Source organism: Photinus pyralis, unplaced genomic scaffold, assembly GCF_008802855.1.
Source record: "Photinus pyralis isolate 1611_PpyrPB1 unplaced genomic scaffold, Ppyr1.3 Ppyr1.4_LG5, whole genome shotgun sequence".
In the NCBI taxonomy this organism is placed as follows: Eukaryota; Metazoa; Arthropoda; class Insecta; order Coleoptera; family Lampyridae; genus Photinus; species Photinus pyralis.
Genome location: NW_022170596.1, coordinates 45,886,615 through 45,911,615, shown reverse-complemented (window position 1 = coordinate 45,911,615; position 25,001 = coordinate 45,886,615). Strand labels below are relative to the sequence as shown.

Here is a 25,001-nt window from a genome sequence, read left to right as displayed (position 1 = left end):
ATAGTAATAATGCACTTGCAAAAATTTCATTTGCAATTATTACATTTTAAAGAGAAAGTGTAGTTCGCATTTTATCACGTTACTTTTAACGTTAATTTTAAGTGTGATCAGTGTAATTATTACCTATCCAACCAACAATAAGGATAATTTAAGAAATCGTCGTCTATACTTACAGCATAATATTTCCAAAGTTTTTATTTGTGAACAGTGCAATTACACAACAAAAACTAGGAGATGTGCTATACGTCATGCTCTGACACTCTTCCCTTTGAATAACTTTATACCACTGTTATCAGTGTAATTACGCTACAATTAAGCGTTCGCTTAAAGCGTCACGTATTAATACACTTACAACCTTCTCAAACATTTGATTTGTGAACAGTTTAATTGGGCTACTCAAGACAAGCATATCTTAAAGCGGCATATTCACATTGACGGATGTTACGGGCACTCTGTGCGATTTGGTATTCCACAAATAGTAAGAAAAATTGAAATTGTTATTTATTAAAGCACTACACATCGAAAAGTACCGAATGTTTATTTTGTGGTCAGTGCAATTATGCCACAAATAGTAAGGCTGTTTTAGAGCATAATCAACGTAAGGGAATGTCGGCGAGTTGATGTACAGTTGTACGAGTGCGCTAGAAATTGAATGATAAATTGTGTCATATCATACATTTCGTTATTAAGATTTACTTTTGCACCACCACGATACGATCTTCTCGTGTAATGCAGCAGGCACCGTGCATCCTGACAGCACATTGCATGCCATAAATTTTGTAAATATTGAGTAACGAATTTCTCTATTTTTTTGTATATCAACAATATGTATATTTTATGTTGTTGTACAGCTTTCCTAATATTATAAAAAAACATAGGCATTGCATTTGAAAAACAAAAGTTGTATCGTCACAACACGTTCCTTCATTAGAAAAATTTATAAAAATTATAGCCGAGAATGTACTTGAGATTCGTGTGGGCCAATTTATTATCGGATTACAATTACCTATAACCGGGCAACAAATTGCATGTTTTAAAAGATTTATTTTTACATCTTTCGAATTTGAAATTACCGCACATAAAATTATTCGTTGTTGTAAATATTTTTGCGAACACATATTAATAAGTTGTTAAAATAAATGATTTCATCACCAGAAGAAGACCTATAACAATTTAGAAGTGCAAGATTGTAATTCTTATTACTTACTTTAAACGAAACAGTGCAGATTTTAAAGTGTTTTTCAACACAATACTCGTTTAAGTCAATTGATGGAGTTTCATAGATTTTAGGGCCACACCACTGCAAGCATGAAATTTTCTATAATAAGAATTAACTAGTTCGTCTCCATCAATAACACAATTCTCTAAGACATTTAACTCTACACCAATTTCAATTAAGCACTACAAATTCAGGTTATTACTTACAAATTTCAGTTTGAAGTAAATCTAATTTACATGGATTAATGGTATTTATATTAAGTAGTAAAAGAACCAATATTTCTTAAGTTTTACAGACCACCTCCTAGGTACATAGGTAAAAAACAGATTCATTGCTGTTCAGCAAGACCAAATATCCGTATTCATTAACATCTTTAAAATTTCTTTCGTAAATTGAAACTTTGAAGGAAGCACGAAATAGATCGTTTTTTTTATACAAAGGTTTAATCACTTGGGATGACCAATCATCATATTTTGGATATACTGTGGGATGTAGGTAATATTAAATACTCCAAATTTATTGCATATCATTGTATTAAAATTGCATATGAATGGTGTAAAACAATATGGAATTTTTGCATTTGCGACATTTGCTTAACTTTTTTAAAAGAATATTTAAAAAAACCTATAGCAGTCTCTAACGGCATTACCTTTCAATAAAGCAAATGCACAAATTTTATATATTTCTATATGCACATATCGTATATGGGTTGAATTATGAGTATTTGTGACAAGTACCGAATATTTACAAATATATAATACTTTACAATCTTAGAAATAATCAACAACCAAATTTAACATTATTCAGATATATAATGTTTTAGTCAATGTGCATCCGTATGGTAAGCTTAGCTTTTTGGTATCTATGCACAATTTAATTAATGATAAAATTTTAGTAACTATTTTGGCACTCCAGTACCTTACACAAAACTTTTAAAAATATCTCCTTAACAATAACAACTTATTCATCTAAGTGATCAGCGAAACGATTTGTCTTGCATCCCTGATTTAGCTTTAACAGCAGAGATTTATAGGAGTTACCGGAGAATTTTTAACTGAGGTAGTTTTATCCAAATAAGATATTATTTGCGCAAAAAATTAGACACATACCTACTTTATTGCCTTGACTCCCTTGAAGGTTCAATACTAATATTTAAAAAAAATCTCCGGCCCTCTTTACAATGACACTTAATCAAAATAGCTTAGAAAAAAAACAATAAAAGTGGAATCGCAAGCACCTCACCTCTCCTTAAATTATAAGTTGCGCAATTCCCTTTTCATATTTCACAAGCGTAAGAACATTGCTTTTTAGTTCGTTAACAACTACATACATACAGGATGGTTCCCTGATATATACAATAATATTAATATGGTAGGTTAAAGTGATTTAAGCTCTAATATTCACTAGTGATTATAGGCTTATAGGCGAAAATATTAAATTATCACACATGATTGAAAAATAACAACCTATTATTTATTAGCTTAGCTTACATATTAAAACAGTGCATAGCAAATTGCATTGCAGTGAAGGCATATTCGAACATAAATAGGATCGTTTTAAACAATCCCTGATTGAAAGCGGGCTCACTTTTTGTTTTTGTTGTTTTTTTTTCTTATTTTATAGACGTAGAGACATTTTGGCACATCTACTATTTGTATATTCCATAATGGCTCTTGTTAAACCGAAACAAATTAATAGTGACAGTTAATTTGAATGTTTTCTAATTTAATTAGTCACATGTCTGCAGGTATTTGTTAGCAGTAAGGTTCTATTAATTCGTTTCAGTCTTGTTCTTTGGTATTTTGTAGAGGAAGATTAATCGCCATTGACGCAAGATATTTATGTGTATGCTGTATCTATGTATATCTATAGGTATAAAAGGTTTGAAAATACGTCTTGTTTGTAGGTTCAAAATATATAGTATATACCTATAATATTATTACTTGTTGTATATTTACATGTTTGACTTTTATTCTATTAGGTTTTGTAATAATTGCCTCGCCCTCTAGATTTGCACTAATTCGGGTCACCGATTTGATCAAATATTGAATTACCCACATGTATAATATGCAAACAACCATTTATGTACACATATAAAGCCTTTTAATATACGAAAACTGTACACAACAATTAAGTTTTAATGAACATGGTTATTATTACAATGGTTTAAATGCATATTATATAAAATCTATCCCGAGTTGCTCTTGAATTTTTCTTTAAAGAAAAAATTACAAAAGCGACCCACCTATTTGCTTTCCTAGATGTGCGCTTCCTAAAAAAGCCGCTAATGTTTTGATATGTGTCGGTGTAAGTATTAGTCGGTGACATTTCCAGATCCTTCGTTTGGTCCTGGAGGATCACTAGGGGGGAGGCTGAGCAAATGTTAAGCTTCTAGAAATATAAGAGCGGTCGGTTTAGGCTCCATATTACTTTTTTTAGCCTCTACCACTAAAAATTCAATTTCTTCTCGATCTCTTCTTGCAAATGATTCTGCTATTAAGCGCGCAACGTCTTGATGTTGTAAACCTTCAACCCGTGTACCATCTACTTGCAAGATTAGTTGACCCACTTCCAATCCACCTGCACTGTAAGCAGCGCCATTCTCCTGTAAAAATTATACATTGTTTTATTGTCTAATACCAACACGAAAATTCAAATTTTGCTCTGGCTGTGTTGTTGTGTACGCAAAGAGTGCAATTCCATTTGGAACTTTTACAGTGTTACACAGGTGATAGAAAGACAACAACAAAAGCCCGAGACTATACACTGTGTCTATAAGGGCGTCTATCGTGGGGATCTCTGAAACCACGATGGTCTAATTAGAGGAAAGATGCGCAATTAAAGACCTGTTATCATTCTGTAAAGAAAACCAGATAATATCAATTACTTCCAAAGATATGTCAGAAAAACCTAAATTGCGGAGTACACCTGCACTCAAACATCCTCATCAGGCGAGAATACCTATCATCAAGTGCAAAATTTGTCTGTTAGGTATTCTCGCATGAATAGGGCGTTGTGCGCGGTTGCACCATCCTGTTGAAACCAACAGTTTCTAACTTTTGTTTTTTGTGTGTGTGTGTGGGAGGGTGTGTGTGGTTGTGCACCATATATTGTGATATTCGTAATAAAAAATGCTACTTGATACTGTGTGTACTTTCTTTACGGACCATATAAAGTTGATGATGATTTCGCCGAAACGAAATGTTGTATTGCAAATCTCTCAACGGTGTCTTGTTGAACTCAAAAAGTGGCAATGAGAAAGTGTTTTTTATTTTGTTTAATTGCGCAACTTTTCTCTAATTTGACAATCGTTGTATCTTCTATGGTTTCGGAGATCGCCACGATAGACATCCTTATCTTGGATACAGTGTATATGGACCACATCTTACAAGCGATTAGACAAAGGAACGAGGAAATGAGATAAGTAATGATTTGAGGTGTCAAACATCCATAACGAGAGCTTAAACCAAAATTGGAAAAGGCAAATAATGAGCTCTAGCAAAAAATTAGAATTAAAGACAAAGAAAAAAAATTTCTGTGGCTAGCACAAATACCCGCACACTTGCGTATGCGTCATTCTGCCCTTTTATAATATGTGTAACAAATTTTGTTCGAATTGGTTCAGCCGAAAATGAGAGTACAGGCAGACAGACCAATCAACATCATCAGGATTTTGTCAGTACACAAAGAATTTGATGAAAGCGTTAAAAAACGTGAAGAAATAACATAGTATTGAAAAGGACCAACATAAGTGGAGTATTAAGGACCATTGTTCAACTGGAAGCTGACAAATAATTTTTTTCCTTGTCTACTTTTTCTAATATACGCGTAAGCATGCATTTGTAGTTTAATTATTGATTTATTTTTTTAATTAATTAGATACTATGACATTGGTATATTGTTGGAAAGAGAATTTTTTACAGAATATGTAATAAAATTTTGAATTACCTATTTGCTGCGCCTAATGTATTTGATTTTCAATTGTTTCTTTGGTTATAACAGCTAATACAAAATTAAATGTAGAACAACTTGTCTTCTATAACATTTTGTCATATCTCTAACAGTAGCCGAGATTACCCGCTGTGACTCCAAAATCAGACTGTATAACGTACGTATATAAAAATACATATCTTAAAGGAAATCGTTTGTCACCGGAGACTAATGCATTCACGTAAACTAAGTAAAAGAGTGACATTATCATATGTGTGAAATAACTCACGTTTATGTTAATAATTCTTGGGAGTGGATGTTTAGTGTTAGCACCGCCTTCTATTGCTATTCCCAAAATTGGTTTGGTTTTTTTAACCGTTATCCTAAGATTACCCCCTTCATCGGTTACCACATTAGGACTATCATCTCCACCTCCCGAAATACCGTCTCTAGATAATCTTTGCATTGACTGATGCCTTCGCATTCCACCTTCACTCTCAATAAGATTTTGTCCGTCTTTCATGTCGAAGCTTCTGGACAGCTTGTGAGCCAATTCCTGCAAGGATTAATGCGTTACTTTAGTCAACGAAATGTGCAAGTGGTGATTGAACGTCATGCCGAAAAACAACGACCTTACCAACTACGACAATTCTATTCTACGCAGTTCATCTAAAACGGCACGCCTACTAAATTACGACCAATACGTTCTTAATTAAATAAGGGCTGAGATTCAACATCTCAAGTACATCTAATGAATTCAGACAAAATTTATGAATAGTTACATATGTATCCCATCTAGGTATAAAGTGATGCTTTAGCAAACAGCCTGAAATTATGAACCGAGCGAGGGAGGCGAGTAAGAGGTGAGTTTGAACAAGTTACTTTACTTACTTGTAGCATACAAACTTTTAGTGCCAACCGTAATTAAAAAGAGTCACAGTGACAGGAAATAAAGATTTTGTTTAATTCTGAAAATTGCTATAGTATTGCTCTACTGACACTTGGCAACAATATAGTAGTTTACATACCATTTACAGGTTGAGGATTTTTTGGTGACATCAATTAAAAGATTATTTACATTGATAAAGTTCAAAAAAGCTTCGCGGTCGATTTTCAGAAATCAGAAGGAGGTGCACTTCAATAGGTGCTACATCCACCTGGTGCCAAATTACCACGACATCGTGTCGGAGCCGAAAGTATTAAAATTTTGAAAATGCAATTCCCCTAGGTCACAATCAACACCACTCCGGCTGATCGATAGTTAATTTGTCAAAAATTCCTCGAGCCCAAGACGAACCCCTATACAGTCGATTGATTTTCGTTTTCTTTTGGAAAAACTATCGTCGTCCCTCGCGATTCTGGAAATTAAAAAAATTCTTCTCTGTTCTCGACAATTTCGGGTTGCTCTTAGGAAGAAAAGCAAATTGGGACGTTCCACAGCCTTATGAGACGACAAGAGCGAGACACTCTATTTAACTGTAATTTGTATGCAGATAATAATTTCTTTATTTAGCATTCATTAATGTTTTTAGTATAACTATAGTATTGTACAACCCTGAAAAATATTGAATTTTATTATTTCCCTTCCATTGCTCTTTCTATTTAAGATAGAAAAACATTGGTATTTCTAATAAAATACTAATAAGGTCTAATATTCACCTCAGATTCATATTTATTATTATGCGCACCGGTAAAATACCTATCCCCCTGACGAAAGCGTGTATGTGACTACTAAGACTAAGAAGAGGAGTTTGAGTTAGTGATTATTGTTGTGTTTATAAAAGGTGCAATTCTGTTATAGTGCTGGATCTATACAATATGCTGAAAATTCATGCCCCATGCAGTGTGGACGGTGAAAGTTGAATCTTGATACCAAAAGAATAATCAAATCGTGTGAAACCGTTAATTCCAGCGAAAAACGCAGAAAATTGACTCAACTGGGTTTTTGTGTTAATACTAAAATAAAAATAGCACAAATGCACAAACACTACTAATAAACAACATACAGGAAAAACTGCTATTGTAGATACACACTGAAGTGTGCGTATATCTTGTATCGTTTTATTCTTTGACACCATCCCAATTAGCAATTTTAAAGTGGCCCTTATTACAAGTCTCCATTAAATTGTGCCAACAACTTCTTACTTTTACCTTATCAATCCCCGTACGTACTTTTTCCTTCCGAAGTAATACCTAACCCAGTACCTAGAGGGCTGTTGCTAACTAATAACTGAGAGGTAAATTCTAGTGTGGAGAGAATTTTTCTTAAAATGTATACAAATGGGCTATGTAAGCTTAAAAAAAGAATGTCAATGCATGGAATAGATGCCTATTATAATTAATAAGCAACCAAGTTTGTACACGTATTTTTTTAAATAAAAATATAGTCGGCTATGGAAACAGTAACTTAATAAATGTATTATTAGTCTTTATTATTATTAGCATCAAATAATGATTTTTTAACACAATGATTTATAGGAAAGACAAAAAAAGAGTGAAATGTTAACATGGTTTCAGAGCAATAAGAGTTTAGGAGCGTTTAGTTAGACGGTGCGAAACTGATTCGCGCCTCATTCCCGCTCGGGATACCGCGAATCTGACGAGAAGGCAGAAACTTAGTGATAATGATAATGTTTATTCAATAATGAAACATACAAAGTCTTTTTTTATCACGTCAGTACAAAAAAATATACAAACAAAGGCTAAGACAGTTTTAGATCTAACTTTTCAAATTCTTGGACAGAATAAAAAGCATGTTTCATTAACATTTTTTTAACCTTTTTTTAAATGTAGGTAATATAAGTTTGTGTAAGTAGGTATCAGTTGTAATGTAAAGTTTAACAGCAACAAGGCCATAACTTTTATGAGATTTTACAAGTCGTCTCGGTGGAAGTATCACGGTGTTACTACCTACTTCTGGTTCCATACTTATAAATTTGACTATGTGTAATCCACCTATCAACATTTCTGCGTGCAAAGAGTAAGGTTTCGAGAATGTAACAGCTAGGCATTGTTAGTATATTACTTTTAACAAACAAAAGTTTGCAGCAGCATATGCTGAAGAACAATTGCCCCAATGGGATTATATACTCGTACTTGATTTAAGATTGTTAAAACTTTTTTTTGAAGAATAAAGATTCTATTTGCTGAAGAACAATTGCCCCATATTATTATAAGTGTGGCAACATCACTCGCAAACAATGAATAAACTCGCAAAGCCCCTCGTTCTGCCAACCGCTCCACGTTTTGTCGGTTTTTTGGGCGCAAGTCAAAGGATCGGCAATTACGAGCGCGAGCTACGAGTATTTACTCGTAGAGCGCGAGTGACTGGCCATATAATCGGGCGAAGCGTCATTCTTATTTTTTTTAATGACGAATAGATGTCATCCGTCATCTCCGTTAGCCAAGACGACAAGGACGTATCTCTTTTTAAGAAAGAGATGTAATTAGCTATACTAAAAATGCATATAGTCAGCAGGGCGAAGGGCAGTGCGAGGAGCATAGTAAACGGTACGAGACACTTTAGCTCATTTGTATACATTCACAATGCATATAAATCCATATATAGGTAGCTATTTCCAGAGAACTGACGCCAAGGGATAATAAAATGATCGAATACCGGAAAATACAGTGGAATTTTTTCGCGTTTTGCATTTGTTATCAATATCATTCAATCATTGTCAAATTTTTGGAACAGATAACATTTATTTACAATGTTAAATGAAGTGTGGGTTTGGGAGGGGGTGGGGGGTGTCCCGCGTGCCGTCACTTCTGGGGCGCCACTGGTTCGTAATCCCTCAATTATTTTATCGGAAAATTGCGCTGGACCGAAGAAGTTTATCCTTGAAAAAAGAGCTTAAGAGAAATACGCGTTAGAATCTCTAGACAGATTATTATAGAATCTATAAAAAGATAGATCGCAGATTTCGGTCCATGGAGAAAATGGCATCATTACTCGTAATCGTCCAATCCAGAATTCTTCTACTTATGGAGGAAGAAACAGTATTCAAATGCTACCACTTTTACTGAAAAATACACCAAACTTTTTACCGACGACATCATCTGTGAAATCAACAGAATGCGTAGCCATCTGAAAGCTACATGTGCTGAAAAGTGAAAACTAGACGAATTTGCAAATCTTAGAATTTACTTTTTACTTGTTATTGTTTATTGACAATATGCCTTACCGTAGGAGCTTGGGAGAGGAGTCACGCAATGTTAGGATCGATAGAAAAAGGAACCTCCTTAGAAATCTATTATATTGATGTAGTAAATTTGAGGGATGTAAAGACACGTTGTCCTGTGTACATATCTGTTTTCATTATAACCCAAACCCCCCAATGTGTTAGTTTGCTGGGGATGTATGGGGCGCAATTTTCGTAGGTCGTCCTGAGCTCAGAGTAACTTGCTTGGAGATCCCGGGTGCGGTACAACTGCCATCGGTTTTGTATACTAAAATCAATGGATGTAGGTATAATAGTTACAGTCGTATGATGTGTTGCATAACGTAGGGATTACGTTTGCAGTAATAGGTATATGTAGGAACCAGTTCACATTCATCACAATTTATGTGGATAAAAGTAAAATTCGACAAGAGTAGGTACTAAAATAAAATACAAAAACTTAATATAAGGCAAACAGTTATTTTATATGCTGTATACGGTATATATAGTAAAATGTAGATAAGTACCTACCTACCTATAAGCTAAATTTAAGTGTGAGAATGTGAAAGCCTGTGATTAATAAATAAAATGACTAATTAGGGTTAATCTACGTTCGTCAAATCATTTTAAAAATGAGAATAATTTCCGCTAGCCGTGATAAAAGGCAAAATTTTTTAGTCGATTCTGATAAAGAAGGAAAGGAAAAATTAAAAAATATCGGCGCCACTTATTGCAAGAAGTTGTTGGCGTGTTAAGACAATGCGAGTATACAACTGGAAAAATAAAAAACTGCATAATAGAAAAACAAGTGTGCATATTATATTATCTAAATGCCGCATGCTATATGTGCTGTGAGGGGCTAAGAACTTACAAGAGGTCTGCCCCAGTACCAAGACTTGACTTTCTGCGTCCACCCGCCCAAGCTTGAACGAAGTCCGCCCAGGTACCCGCTCTGCAACACACTTCTTTCATTCACCTGTTCTCCTCATATGTTGGGTACCACCGAACCAACTTATCGCGATTAGTGTGGTACCATTTCATTATAAATGTCTTATATTGTACGAAAAGAATACGTTAAGATTGTAATAAATGGATGTAGGTTTTAAATGAAGAGTCACTCGATACCAAAACAAATCCAAGTACGTAAGTGGTATTTATCTCAATTGTTCAGTAATCATGTCTGAAATAGGAATGTCGATATATTAATAATTTTATTAATAATAATGCACGCAGAATTTGATTCCATTAAATTTATGCCTTCACATAAAATTTTTCCCAATCCAAAATCTCACTTAAAATTCACGGATTATCTAAAAAAATTCGTTAAGCCGCGTGTGAGCAACAGGCGAAGAGTGCACTTTCAAATTTGTTTTTTCTATTTTAATAGCCTTTATGGACATTTCATGCCTTAACGAGAACACAAATATGAAATAATTTTTAGTTTTTTATCGAATGACACCAATACCAAGTATGTAAGTGGTGTAGTTTCGAAGCCTCTGTCACTCAGACAGACATATATCATGAGCGCAAAAAATGCACCTTTTATTTTTTGAAAGTAAAAGTGCATCTAAAAATTAAAATCGTGGAATTTTGTCTACTGAATCCAAATCTGTAAATAAAAAACCAAAACAACATCGCACATTTCAAATAATAATAAAAATCCAATGTTGTTATATGAAACGTCCCGTATATTAATTTACAATATATGACAGCTTATTAAATTCTATACAAAAGTGCCAATTTGCCATAAATCCCTCAATGTCAACATTTAGTTTTTTTTGTTAATTATTAAATTTTTGTTAAATTGTCTTAATTAATATTGACTTTATTGGTATCACTGCAAAGCATTTTTCAGTAGCTTTCCAACGATGTGTCACAAGTAAGGGGTTGCCATTTAGGATTTTTGAAGAGGGGTGGGGGGTTGTCACTCGTAACGTCATTCTGGTTCCCCCTCGATACCCTCGAAACGGTTTTGCGCGATTTTCAATATCTTCTTTAGTTTGGAAAATATGGTCTAATGCAAGTTTTAAAATTGACTCCCTGTATGTATGCTAAAAGTAACTGCCTAAGGGCGGAGTTCAGTCAAGAATGGAAGCATGCTCTGCTCTTCCACTAATCGGAAAGTACTAAACTTATGAGAATCAAATTGATAGATTATTTCTGCTAAGTACCTACAGCAAACAGATTTCGTGAAAATTTGTCAAAAGCTAAATTCATAATAGGTAGGTACCTACTATAATTTTTTTCTAATATAATTCTAATATAAATTTTCTAATATAAAGAAGTAAGTACCTATATAAAAAACACAATTCCTTATTGTTTCTGGGGTATGATCGAATATTGTTATCACATTTTGTCATTTCTCCAAGAGGGCAAGACACATTTCGTCATTTCCCCGAGAGGGCATTACGTTATTATAGATACCCTTTGTGTATTTTTTGGTGGTTGATTGATTTTTCTAATAGTTTAAAAACATTATCAATGCGGATCGACATGATTGATTATATTACGAATCCAAACAAACATTTTAGGATCCGCCCCTCTCGGCCTCTCTGCCCCTTTCGTATAATGACTTAAAATCCGTCAATGCTGTACCTACACGTCAATTTCGTTTCCATCCCTTTAATTCGGAAGAAATGTTAAAAACAAAAATTCGATAAGTTTACCACACTAGAAAAAAATGGTCAAAATCGATAAAACATCGACAACTTTTTTTTGAAAGAAATTGTTCGTGATTAGAAGAAATCATATTACTCTCCACTATTGTTACTGATGCTGTCAAAGGGATTTCACTACCTGAACCTACTTAGTAACACAGCCGAAAAAAGGTTTGCAGACTCCAGCACCAAAACCAAAAGACAAGAGAAGAATATCCTCGAAACATGGAATCTGGAAAAGATCTCGATGGCGATTGAGATACAGTTTCGAACTTAAAAGTGTTAAATTTCCCCTAAACCCATGTAGGTACTACATAGCACGATTCAATAACAAATAATAAAAATCTATAAATGATATAACAATCTGGCTTTAGTAATTTTGTCCCGCTAGATTATGAAAATAACACACTGTGCGTCGGTTAGTTGAAACAGAATTAAATATGAAAATCGTTCGACGTCAAAAACAACCATAACTTAGATGTGCTGCGCTTGCAGTAGTTTGTTAAAAGATTCCAAAGCATTACTGATTTATAAAAATGTAATTTTTTATTTTGCGGATTTCTATGGTTTTGAAGAACTGAAAATTATAAGTAATCGTATGAACAGATGCAGTATTTTTTTCTCTAAAAAAACGTATTTAGACTTTTGCTCTAAAATAATTAGGGGAGCTAGGAATTGGCTATAAAGAAATTACCATTGAAATCCCCATGCTGCGTCGCTCTACGCACCACCCGGTATATCTGTATCATTCATCAATCTACTGTATCATTCATCAATTAATTTAAAAGATCGAATCCGAAAGAAAATTAAATCAATTACTCTCAATCAACTATATGCTTTTTAGGACTATTTTTCACAGTCAAGTGTCATGTAAAGTGACAAACGAGATATTCTCTAATGATGAATTGTTTACCTTTTGTTTTGAGTCTTCTTTTGTTTAATTATCGAGTGACCCTGTTAAGTTAATTTCCAGGCATTCTTAAAATTGGTTTTTACCCATTCATTCACTCAAGAGCGTGGTACGAGAGCGTTCATTCCTTGTTCTTTTTAGCAACGGGTCGGTATATATAGGTAATGCAAATAATCTTTACGCAATTCACACTACATATTAGGTATGATATTGTATTATAGGTAACTAACGGGCAATCAAAAATGAGTTGCTGTCGAGTCGCCTTTGGAAATGCAAGTTCAAGTTAAGTACGATTTTCCATTTAATAAAAATTTCAAAGGCGACTCGACAGCAACTGATTTTTGATCGCATAGTACCTACTTACTAACAAAATAAAGCTAGTTTGATTTGTTTATAAACGACTACATTATTACTTCTAATTTCTAAATACCCACTCAACTGATTTAACAACTAGCAAAATACACTAGCGCGTATAATAGATATAAACTGCCTCAGTTATTTCTCTTCACGCGGAAGTCGGAAGCTCACAGAAGTATAGTCAAAATTGACCGACTGTGAATTTTAATATATAGATTGCTTGCTGATAAATCCCAAGTGATTATAATGCTATTTCTTACAGTCAGTAACTGAAGATCTATAAAACATCAATGAATCTGGCAACACAGCGCTTACCTGGTCCTGATGTGTGTGTGTATGATCAAGGTAGGCATGAAACAAACAAAACAAAGTAGAATCAGGCCAACTAAGTGTCAGTGTGATTTCTACTACAACGGAGGTTAAACCTACGTCAGACACTTCAAACAGTTAATTACCATATTGTTTTAGTGTATTTAATTGTTAGAAGGTGAGTAGTATTTATTACATAAAATTATCGCTGCCGTTAGTTTTCAATGGGTGTATGCTCAGATTAACAATTGTGTATGTGAGGAACGGGATTCTTTCTAAGAGTATGTACGCTTTGATAATTATTTTCAGTTATTTTTGTAAAGTTTGGGGAGGAATTGAAGTCTCATAATCCCCTTGGCCACGGCCTTGATTTATTGTTAATTTTGGAAAACTTGATTGACAAAAATGACTAAGAGGAAATGTTCAATGTTTTACGTCAAAGGTAAATCAACTTCCGTAGGTATTATTTTCTTCAATAACTGAGAAGGCGTTCTGAGATAGCAAATTTCTTAAAATTAACGAATGAGAGAGCTTCAAATAATGAGCCTCAATTAAAAAAAGCTCGCCATTTGATGGTAATTTAGTCTTCAATACGTTGCTATTTGTTTAGAAATGTTCTTGAATGTTTGGAATCGTTATTAAATTGTTATTAATTATATAATAATGTTCGGGCCATTGATGCTCTGGTGTAGTTGTGTAAAGTAGGATATGAGCGACGCAAACGAGTTTTTCAAGTATTAAATACGTCTGTTCGTAGTGTGGAAATTAATTAGAAATACTTCGTTAAATGTCCAGAACACCTGTGTGACCTGGGGACCTGAAGTGAATCTAGTCACCGTAATACTTGATCTGTGATGCAAAATATCACGATGTTCCAAAGTCCGAAGAATTTTTCTTTCTTTTAGAAACAATGAAATTTAACATAATATAATTTCTATTAGTGAAAACAAATTTTACGTGATTAGTAATTGGTGAAAGTGGTTAACGACACCTTCTGAGTCGAGAAATGTACCTAGTGCACTATGACAGCATATAAATAGAAATCGACTTTAGTAACAAGTTGGCCGTTTTTTGTATACTGTCATGAGTAATCATTCCTCAAGATTGACCTTATTAAGTACCTATTGCAAATGTGCCTTCTCTATGAAGAGTATCTGGCTACTTGGTGTAGGTATGTAATGAAATAAAATTATTTCAGTTTTGCTTTCAATTAACGCTGCTATTAACTATTATTAGTTGCATGTTAACATGGGACAGAAGTAGGAAGCACGTTGCTAACTGCCCCATTCGATTTTCTACGCGATCTAAAACCATGGCCTGTCGGCCATTAAGTTTCCCAAATGAATTTCTGTACCACCTCAAATGTCGATTTTGTTTCACTTAAATTCAGGTCAAATTCACTGTTTTTCTCGATAAAAGACGGATTCAAATTCGAAAAACAGTCAAATTGTGAAGAAAATATAACAGTGAAATCGTTGGTTAAGGGTATATATATACCAGAGGGGCAAGTTGACGGCGCGGCGGGACATATAGGGAAATAACATCGGAAAATACATTTTCGGCAATTCCTGCTCCCCATCCTACAGGAAAAACAAAAACACTCTCGGATAGATAATTAAAATCGACATTTTAGATGTCACCAAAAAACCGTGCCTAAGCCGTTTTTTAAAATTATAAAAATTAAATAAATAGATCCAAAAGGGTATAGTAAAAAATTGGTTGACCATGATTTACCTACCGCATTTGTCACCTAATTCTTTGATTTAACGGCCATCTTTAAAAACACTCCAACATGAATAATAATTACAGTACAGAAGGAATTATTGTAAAATCGTTTTATACTGGGAATAATACAATACACGGCAAAGTTCGTGATTTATTTTCAGTTAAGTTTGATGACAGGTAAATCTTTTATAGTGTAATTATTTCACCCTTTCGTGGTTAAAGTGAGACGATAGTCAAAGGAAAGATTTTTTATAGTAGGTACCTTATAGCAAGTGCGACACGTCACTCCATTGACTCCATGGCCAACCAGTTTTTACCAATTTTTAGGATTTTTTATTATACCTACTTGTATATACATATTATATACTTATATATTTTAAACTCATCATGTGCCAAAACCCTTAAGGGACTTATCAGTTTAGTTTCATTTTCAAAGGTTCTCCATATCTTTCTAACTGACGCTCGTCAAGAATGACCCTGTATAGTTGGTATGTTACATAAAACGGTAAAGTACTTTCCAATTTATTAATAAAAAAATATGGGGAGGGTGGGGGTCCATTTAAAAAAACACATTTATTTCGATATCATTTATGTAAACGTATAAAGGGATTATGATACGAGGGATATTAGATGCTACTACACCATGTAAAAATAAATCTCAGCTCCATTCACCTTTATGCATTTTAATAGTAGTAAATAGCTTTACTATTACGAGACGCATAATAACATTGAAATTCTAAACAAATTGAGTGGTTTGAAAAACTTGTATAGGTGCATGCATAGTTTCATTTAACCCAAAGTTCGCGTGTGTGAAGAAAGCATATCAATGTGATCTGAGAGGACCCAACCTTTCAACGTTTATTGTTTTATTTTACTTTCTTACAAATTTTTATACAATTCTCACCAAAGAAAGTATGAGAAAGTAGTACGATACGATTGAAGCAATTAATACTTTTCCTTTCTGAAACAAATCCCACACGGCGTTATTCTTATTTTCAAGATTTATGATGTTACTATAACGTGAAATCAAGAAGGTGAAACCATTTATCGACTGACGAAAACTATTCTCCTATAGCATAGTATATTTCCCGATGAAGTTCCGTTTTGTAATAAGTATTAAGGTCCTTTGATTACTTATAATAGATTCATTTTACTTATATTCAAAGGTAGGTCTCATACAGCTTATGATTTATCCTTATTCTCGAAGTGACAATAATCGATAACAAAAGTTGGATCATTTCTTCCCCAAAATGTTTACACCCCAATTCGAGAAGATGGAATTCCCAATGTATTTCTTAATGTATTTTCGTTTGCGTTGTTTTCATTTTTTACGGTAATTTAATATATGAATGTCACTTCCGTATTCGTTTCCATGAATATCATTACCTATGCATTATTTTTCTGTGAATCCAAATTGGCAACAGACATTATATTAATATTAAAATAACCCATGCACTTACTCAGTTCTGATATAATTTTTAACGGAACTCAGAAAGAGAAGTAATTTATGAAAGCGCATCGATACATTACCTACTTACAACAGAAAGGGTTGCCACTTATAGATTAGGTATATAGACGCACTTTAAATACTGCGTATAATAGTACAGTGTTTCCTGACCTATCTATATATAACAACTAATTAAACTTATAGTATAATGTGACGGTAGTTAATCACATTCCATCGACTATACGTAAAAAGTAATTAAGTGGGCTTGTGTTTGGACAATAATGGTCATCTGACCCTGTAAAACCTTTGTAAAACACAAACGAGAATGTTACGTAGTATAGGTACCTACGTTTACCTACTTACCTAAAAGGAGTACAAGCAAACTTAGTCGTACCTACCTAAAAACTGAAAGTTTTGGAATACTTATGTTTCGTCCCATTGTAATTTTAATTGTTCCTTAGCATTTCGTTTGTCCTATTTTCCACAATTTGCTTCGTTACCCTCCGTTTTTCCCTTTCCAACTTACTTAAGGGCAAACATGCGCGGAGAAAAGGAAAATCGAGAAGGGTAGATTGTCGAGGGACAACGCGCCAGAAAACCAGAGTTCGGTCGTAAAATTAAAGAAAGCACAAGCCGCACCAACTGGTGTTCATTCGCATACAATATTCGTCGTCGTTCAACGCTGAACAATTTACCCCCTTCGTTTCGTCGCCTGTCCAGCCACCGCAGTGGACAATTGAACAACCACCAGCACTCGTCTTTGTATATACACAAGTAAGTTCCCTTTTATTAATTCGTCCTGTCAACCTCAATTTTGCAGTGGGCCGCCCTTACCGGTTCGCCAAAAAATACAATAGTTCATACTACACATTAATTTTTGTCATTAAATCAAGTCATAAATAGTTTGTACGTACATTTCTTTTCAATTTCCTTTTTAGACAAGGCACGAGAAAGATTTCCCTTCATACATACAGTCCACTTAATCGTTTGTTATTAACCCTTTGTACCAGCGCGGATCAACTTATTTACATAAAAGTCTGGAAAATGATACATTACTGGCAAGGAAATATTGAAGTGCGAGGCCCATAACGATTGATTAATGTCAATTGGTCAGTGACATGACAGAAGTCATTACAGAGATTTGGAAATGTCAAAAATGTGGCCGGTAAAGTGACGGTGAGGCCGGTAAAGTGACAAGCAGCAGGAAACGTAGTCAGCTCTGCCTCTTGGCATGGAAACTCAAATATTATGACAGAAAGTAGGCATGAAAATGAAGGTTTGAGGACGATTTTGGGTAAATTGAATTATCTGAGGATTTTTCGTGGAAATTTCTGGGTATTTGTTGTCGACATCGGCATCAGCAAGTTTACAAATTATATTCCGTAAGGATTTTTATCACAATAATCGGAAAAAAGTGAAAATTGTTCTCATTTTTTCGGCAAGACAATTTTGGAACTTTTTATGATTTATTAATTATATGAAAGTGCATCTGTTTCGCTTTGTTACGGCAACAAAACTAATTACCGAAATATAAAACGTGGAGAAGTGAGTAACGGTTGCTCGTGAGTTATTAAGATAGATACAGTAACAAAGGTACGGTTATGTTATATAAAACGATGTCTGGTTTATCGTGTAAGAAACTTCGTTAATTATATTTAGGAGCAAAAAGCTTGTAGTTACCTACACTAAATCAAACTTAATAGGTCAAATTGTTTGAAAAAAAATTGAATGCAATTCGAAGACAATAGTATCCCAGGTATATTAAATGGTGTAGGAATTAAAGGGCAGTTTAAATATTATAGCATGTAGCTAATTCCCTTGCAACCTTGTGTAATGGGTTAAAAAAAGGACTGAAGCGATTACCGAAAAACTCAAATATTATACTTATTTTGAATATAGTAGGTATAGATAGTATAGGTACCTACGCCATAGATCAAAATTTCTTGTTTCGATCATTAACGCCAAAATTTCATTGCAGGTACGTCGAGTTTTAAGAAACGAAAATGGAATCTTGGCTAGTCGATGTAAAAAGAGTTAAGATACCACGGCCAAAATTCGGCACCGGCACACGATGCCACCCGTACCCGTCAGAACCACCCAAAGATTATTTCTACGACGATTCCAGATCTGAAGACTTAAAAATGAGAACAAACTCAGGATTAACCAAAGCCACCGAAGACCTCCGAAGGGCGATCCAAGAAAAGTTATAAACGTTCATTCCCATCTCCTAGGTTCATATAACCACTTACACTTCGACGAGTGTTAATTTTTCGTGGCGCTCAGTGTTTGTTTTTATCTCCCTAGTTTAAATAATAGTTATTTTCATACGAGTACATATTTGTATATAGCTGTGATAAATGGAAAAATAAAGTATATATAAGTTTTATAAAGTCGTTGATTTGGTGTTAAATTCTTGTGCGTCTCGATGAACTCGAATCTGGACGATTATGAGGAAATGAGTGTAAGGTATGTTTATTAACGAGCTCCTAGCGAGTTTATAATTTTGCGGTGTCTGTCCGTCCGTTAGCACGATATCTCGATAACGAATGGACCGATTACGATAAAATTTAGTAAATGGATTCTTTATCATATTTGTAGATCGGAGTTCGTGAATTGCCAATGTAGCCCAAAAAATAAGGAAGGTCCTTTTGATATCTCCCTGAGTTATGAACCGAATTGCATGAAATTCAATATGCGCATAGCTTTAGTCGTATAAAACGTAATTCCAAAAATTGAGCCTAATCGATCAACATTCACAGTGCCGTTTTCGCATCTCGGCCATTTATAAACCGAATTGCAAACTTTTTTATTTATGAAATTTAATACATAGCCACTTGGAATAAAAGCAAATTTAACGCGAATTTCAAAATTTCGTTTTGCGCATGCGCAGTGCCGACTTTCTTATTTATTTTATTTTATTTTATTTATTTTATTATCCCTCTCTTGTTTTTGGGCCCTCAACAGGCATGCGCCCAATTACAGAGTGACCCGCATAATGCTATTTAGAGGTGCCTCTGCAGAAGGTCTTAAATGAAATTTCATACATATACACTTTAAATAAAAGCAAAACTAACATCAGGTTTAAAATTTGGTTTTGCAATTCTTACAAATGACCACCAAATTTCGAGAGTACTTTAAAAATAGAAATATTCACAAAAAAAGGGATGTGTGAACTGCACTGTTAGGGTTGTTAATTGGTCTAGGACTCGAGATCAAAAAGTCAGCCCGCCGTTCTAAGAATTCCTTAAAAGAGGGTTGACATTATTTTACTGCTGTCATAGTAAATCTGAAAGTTATTGTGAGTGTGTGGGTGCTCTGATTGATTTAATTAACCTGATGCAAATAGGTGAGTTTTCACTGAGCGGTTTATCCTTTTACATTTGCATGAAATAACATTTGCTTAGTCATTGGCATGAGTAAGAACTGGAAATGTGTTTGGACATTAATCGCTCACACTAGTTCTTAATTATAAGTTCATGCAACGTTTCCGCTAGCCGCTGGATCAGCAAACCCTCTTCGCAAACCAACTGACATAGGTACTTACTGTGTAGCAACATAAGTACCTACATAGATTCAATTAACATTAAAATGCTAGAAGAACGATCTACGAAATGAATCAATCCCTCAATCTTTCTCCACCTTCCCAACCCTCATGTCATTCTATTTTAAATTACATTACACCTCCTACAATTTTTAACACCTTACATGAGAGAGTAATAATCCTATAGTGGATATCATATAACAAAATCAATAAAATGTTTACTAATTAGTACCTACGCCATTGTATGTGTTACCTCAAATAGTAGGTAATAGTACGTAATAGGAACTAATATCTATAAAAAGTAATAGTATATGTATATGGACGCATCTATAAGGGCCTTCTCTTTTTACTGCTGCACTATTTCTCTAAGCCCCAGCTCCAATTTATTCCATTTCCTGGCTTCATCGGTGATTTTTGTGCCGCCATAGGGGCTTTTTGCTCACCATTTTCTTATTTTTAGCGCTATCAGAGTTTTTGTGCGCCATGTCTTCTTTGCTCTGATATGCTGCATCCAGTATGTTTAGGTGCAAAATAATGTGCTCTTTTGAAAACCGCTCTGCCCCTATCTAGCGTCACTCCGCTCTACTTGGTGTTAACCTAAGCCTTCCAGGCGGCGCTGTAGGAAGGTGAAGACCTTTTAAATATCATTATACAACTCTTGGTGCTTTACATATATTTTTTCAATTATAAGTTGCTCTCGTCTCACAAATATAAATGTAGTACCCCCTATTCTACGCATCTAAACCAATAATAATATGGAGAAGTTGGTGGTTCTGTTTCGGCTTGTCCAATTGGTGCGGGTTAATATGCAACAGTCGCCGTCTCTACTATCCGTATCGTAACATGCCCGTTGTTACGTTACGAGTCATTGGTTACAAATGGATACCCAGCTTTACATTGTGAAAATAGTGATACAAATGATAGACATACACAAAATAAAAGTAAGTTACATACCATAAAAAAAGGTCATATTAGAATAATGAGTAAGGCCAAACAAAAGGCATTCCAGAAGAGCTGTAGCGCGTAAACGCTCCTATAATAGCACATTATCTTTTGACTATATCAAAATAGTTATTTTTCTACAACTGTCAAAAAAGCCTGTCATTTTCTGACGAATTTCGAAACACGAAGTACTAGATTTTTAAACGGTTAATATTATTAAGCAAGGTTGCTCTTGACAACGTGCGCGAAATCGTCAACAATGAAAAATAGTATATTAAGATACAAGTGTATAATCAAGTCTTTAAAGCACGCGCAACGAGTTTAAGGGCACGACGCAAAGCGGAGTGCCTTTAACGTTGCAAGTGCTTTAAAGACCAATTATACACGTGTATCTTATAGTATTTTTTATTATACCTGAGTAGTATAATTTAAAAATAGGAAATACAATGGGCTCGTTCATAAGACACAACAATTACCGCTACGCTACCTCGTAGCGTATCGGTAACAGTTGGGGGTCTTATGTCACGTTCCCTATTTTGACGTATGTAGCGCTACTAAAAATGGCCGACTGCTCCGTAAAGAGCGTAAAAGTAGCGACCTAATTGTAAGACGTAGGTATCAGTAACTGTTCCAGAACAGTTGTGTCTTATGAACGCGCCCAATGAAGTCATATTGACGTTATACTCGAATACATGTCTAATTAAGTGGGCTGGGTGTTCGAAATTTCACGATTGCCATGGAAATGTCACTTGACGTTTGCTTATAATCATCATCATCTTTGTAAATAAAACGATTTCCGTTGAAAAAGATAATACATCGTCCATTACATCGATTGTTGTAAAATCTAAACAAACGTTGGTAGGTGTAAAATCCAAATCTAGTAAAGCCTATTATAAAGAATATGAAAAGTTGTTTCCATGGATGAAAAGGAAGTTACTTACGAATAAAGTCTTAAATGCATCGATAATGCTGGGATATATGAAGGAAATGCCAAAGGTATTTAAATCTCCTATCTTTTGGCGCATTAACTCAAAACTTCAAACAATGCTGCGATTAAAAGTGGAACAGATTTGGAAGCATACCCTAAATTACGCGCGTTTGTGAAACCTTCAACCTAAGGATAGGTACAAGCCAAAGAAATGTTCTGCATTTACAGAAAGCGACCTAAGAGGATCTTTTATTTCAGCCCCAGATGACAGTTTCAAAAGTCATACTTGAAGTATCGTTACTTAGCAACTTTAAAGCACGTGTGTTTTAAAGGCCTTTTTTCGCACGCATTTGAGTGTTTAAAACGGAGATTGTGATTCAGGTATAATAAAAAAGTATTTCGCACACATATGACAAAGTTGAACTGAAACCGCAAATTTAATTAACAATCGGTTCAGTTGTAGCAAAAATATTGTATGTAACGCTAGCGCGAAGTTATTTCGCGCATTTTGATATTTCGACTCGGCTTCGCCTCGTCAAAATACCTTCAGTCTCAATGCGCGAAATTGAACTTCGCGTTCTTGTTATATAAATAACTATTTTATTGATGCTATGAATTTTTTCATTGCTTCATAATCATTTACGCACTTTATTCCGAGATTTGTACAAAATGTATTTTATTGTCATAAGTAGGTATTTTCCATAAAACCAGAAGCATTTGTTTAAGAAATTTGCTATCGGTCGCAGTACCTACTACGGCACTGCTGTCCAGACATACTGGCAATATTCCAGCCGGTGAAACTCTGTCATTCTCAATAATAGACGGGCAACAGTGATCGTAAATCGTATCATTCCAAAAGGTAGCTAGGTACTCACAGAATCCGAGTAATCAGGTTGATGTAAAGCAGTTGCACTTCCTGTTTGAGACTCTCCAGGGCTTGAATGTCTTCTACTTCTATTCTCGGTAGGATTTTCATCGTCTCCACTTGTATAATCCTTAAATATACCATCGTGATCAAATATTGTCTAGATCGCCTACGTAGTAAGAGTGAAACAGACGTAAAGAAGTGCAAGTGAAAGTGTGATAGAAACATGTAGTGCTTAGTGCTGTATATTACACGATTAACTAAATCTCAGCAGCCCAAAGGCACGGAACCCCCTGAGATTTATTCAATTCTACTCGTACGTATATTTATATAGAAAATAGTGGAGAATAAGAAAAGAGCGGATGGAATATGAATGGATTCATAATCACCTGAACGGGATTAACTTCGTCTTTCGACTCGGATTTTCCAGGCGGCCACACACTATTAGTGGCGCTTCCGGGCCGTTGAGATGTTCTAAAATATTCCGGATGCAATATGTCAGCAGGAAGCAAAGAACCACCTCACCTATGGACACGATCCGTAATCCCCATCCCCAAACCAGAATCTTCGCTAGGAGAATGATACTCCTCGTCACTATAACACGCTAAATTGTGTTCGACATTCGCGATCTTCTCCTGGAACCACCAACCACACCCTTTTTTTCTTTTACCACAACACGAAAATGAGCTAAACTACGAACTACTAGCAATGGTTTCTGTCTACAGACTAGGTATATGCGTCCAAAGAAGATATACTTAAAGCAAAGAACGAAATCTCTGAACTTAGCAGATACAGACAGGCATCATGGATCGAGCAGAAATTCAAGGTCTTAATAATAATATAAGCACCACATATTTCTATCACTATTTTAGCTAATTGTGAAAAAAAATGTGAAATGTTTTGTTGTAAGTAGGTAAGAATAGTAAAGTGAAGAATGCACAAACTACGTGTACAAAATGTCAACTTACCGACTCCGGGAACGTTGACAAAAATGGTGCGTTATTACTTTCCGCCATTCCAGCTTTTCTCTAGAACACAAGTATATGTACATATGTAACTAAAAAGGTATCGTTTAAGTTACGGCGACTTACCCGAGAATGGCGGTAATCGTAATCTCTAGGATCTCTTCCACGAAGTACTTCCGTGTCTTTTCTGTACACTAACTCATCAAACCTGGAACGATCTTCAACTGCCACAACTTCTCGAAGTTCAGTCATGAGAGTGTGCTTCTCGGGTGTACTTAATACTTCAGTCATAACATGTACAAAGGCATCTATGGTCATATGTCTAGAAGCATATTCATCGACATAGTAACAAAGCGATGTAAATTCAGGCTTAGACAAAAGGCATTTTGCTTTCTCTTCGACCATTTGTAAGGCCGCCGACCATTTCTTAGTAGTGTGGGCTGCTTTACTACTAAAATCGATTTTAGATCGCCAATCGAGTTTCATTTGGAAGTATACATATTACTCACCCCGGACTACAAAGGTCCCAATCTCTATCGTAGGGAGTGCAAGAATGAGGAACTTTTCCGACGTCTCTTACTAATAAAGACATGCGCTTGTGATATTTTAATTGAGTGACGGCTTCATCATGAGTAACATCCAAAAACGATTGTCCATTTACTTCTAAAATTTGATCTCCCACCTAAAAAGAAATACCACGCTGTTAAATAAAAACAAGTATTGGTCGCTTAAAGAAGTTGTTTTAACTACGAACTCAAATGGTGGATGTCTGCCCGTATGTACTTATACACCGAGTTTTAGAGTTAGATGTTACATAAGTAACACTGCGTAAATATATTGAAGTAAACTTACCATTAACCCTGCTCTATCGGCGACTGATTCCTTATCAACTCCAGTTACAAATATACCCAAATTATACTCAACACCCCCTCGTATCATCAATCCTAAACTTTGGCCCGGTTCTATACACAAATCAACCTAAAAGAGAGGAGTAAAGAAGTTAGTTCAGTTTTCCATTTACATTACAGTTATGAACGTTCTTG

General features: G+C 34.8%; 1 protein-coding gene across 8 annotated transcripts in view; it reads right to left on the bottom strand.

The window, feature by feature from the left end:
* Window positions 1-1,747: 1,747 nt before the first annotated feature.
* LOC116170580 (whirlin) overlaps window positions 1,748-25,001 on the bottom strand; it is a 32,358-nt gene continuing 9,104 nt past the window's right edge. Inside the window, exons 6-16 of one of the 8 annotated variants that reach the window (XM_031487072.1) lie at window positions 24,811-24,936; window positions 24,468-24,640; window positions 24,085-24,406; window positions 23,962-24,021; window positions 23,519-23,628; window positions 23,383-23,467; window positions 23,004-23,123; window positions 13,552-13,557; window positions 10,184-10,264; window positions 5,439-5,705; window positions 1,748-3,824 (exon numbers count right to left, since the gene is read on the bottom strand). In XM_031487072.1, the coding sequence (XP_031342932.1) occupies window positions 3,603-3,824; window positions 5,439-5,705; window positions 10,184-10,264; window positions 13,552-13,557; window positions 23,004-23,123; window positions 23,383-23,467; window positions 23,519-23,628; window positions 23,962-24,021; window positions 24,085-24,406; window positions 24,468-24,640; window positions 24,811-24,936 (1,572 nt within the window). In that variant the 3' untranslated portion in view covers window positions 1,748-3,602. Of the gene's footprint in view, window positions 3,825-5,438; window positions 5,706-10,183; window positions 10,265-13,551; window positions 13,558-23,003; window positions 23,124-23,382; window positions 23,468-23,518; window positions 23,629-23,961; window positions 24,022-24,084; window positions 24,410-24,467; window positions 24,641-24,810; window positions 24,937-25,001 lie in introns of all 8 variants that reach the window. The other 7 variants (XM_031487071.1, XM_031487073.1, XM_031487074.1 and 4 more) reach the window with 7 other exon arrangements.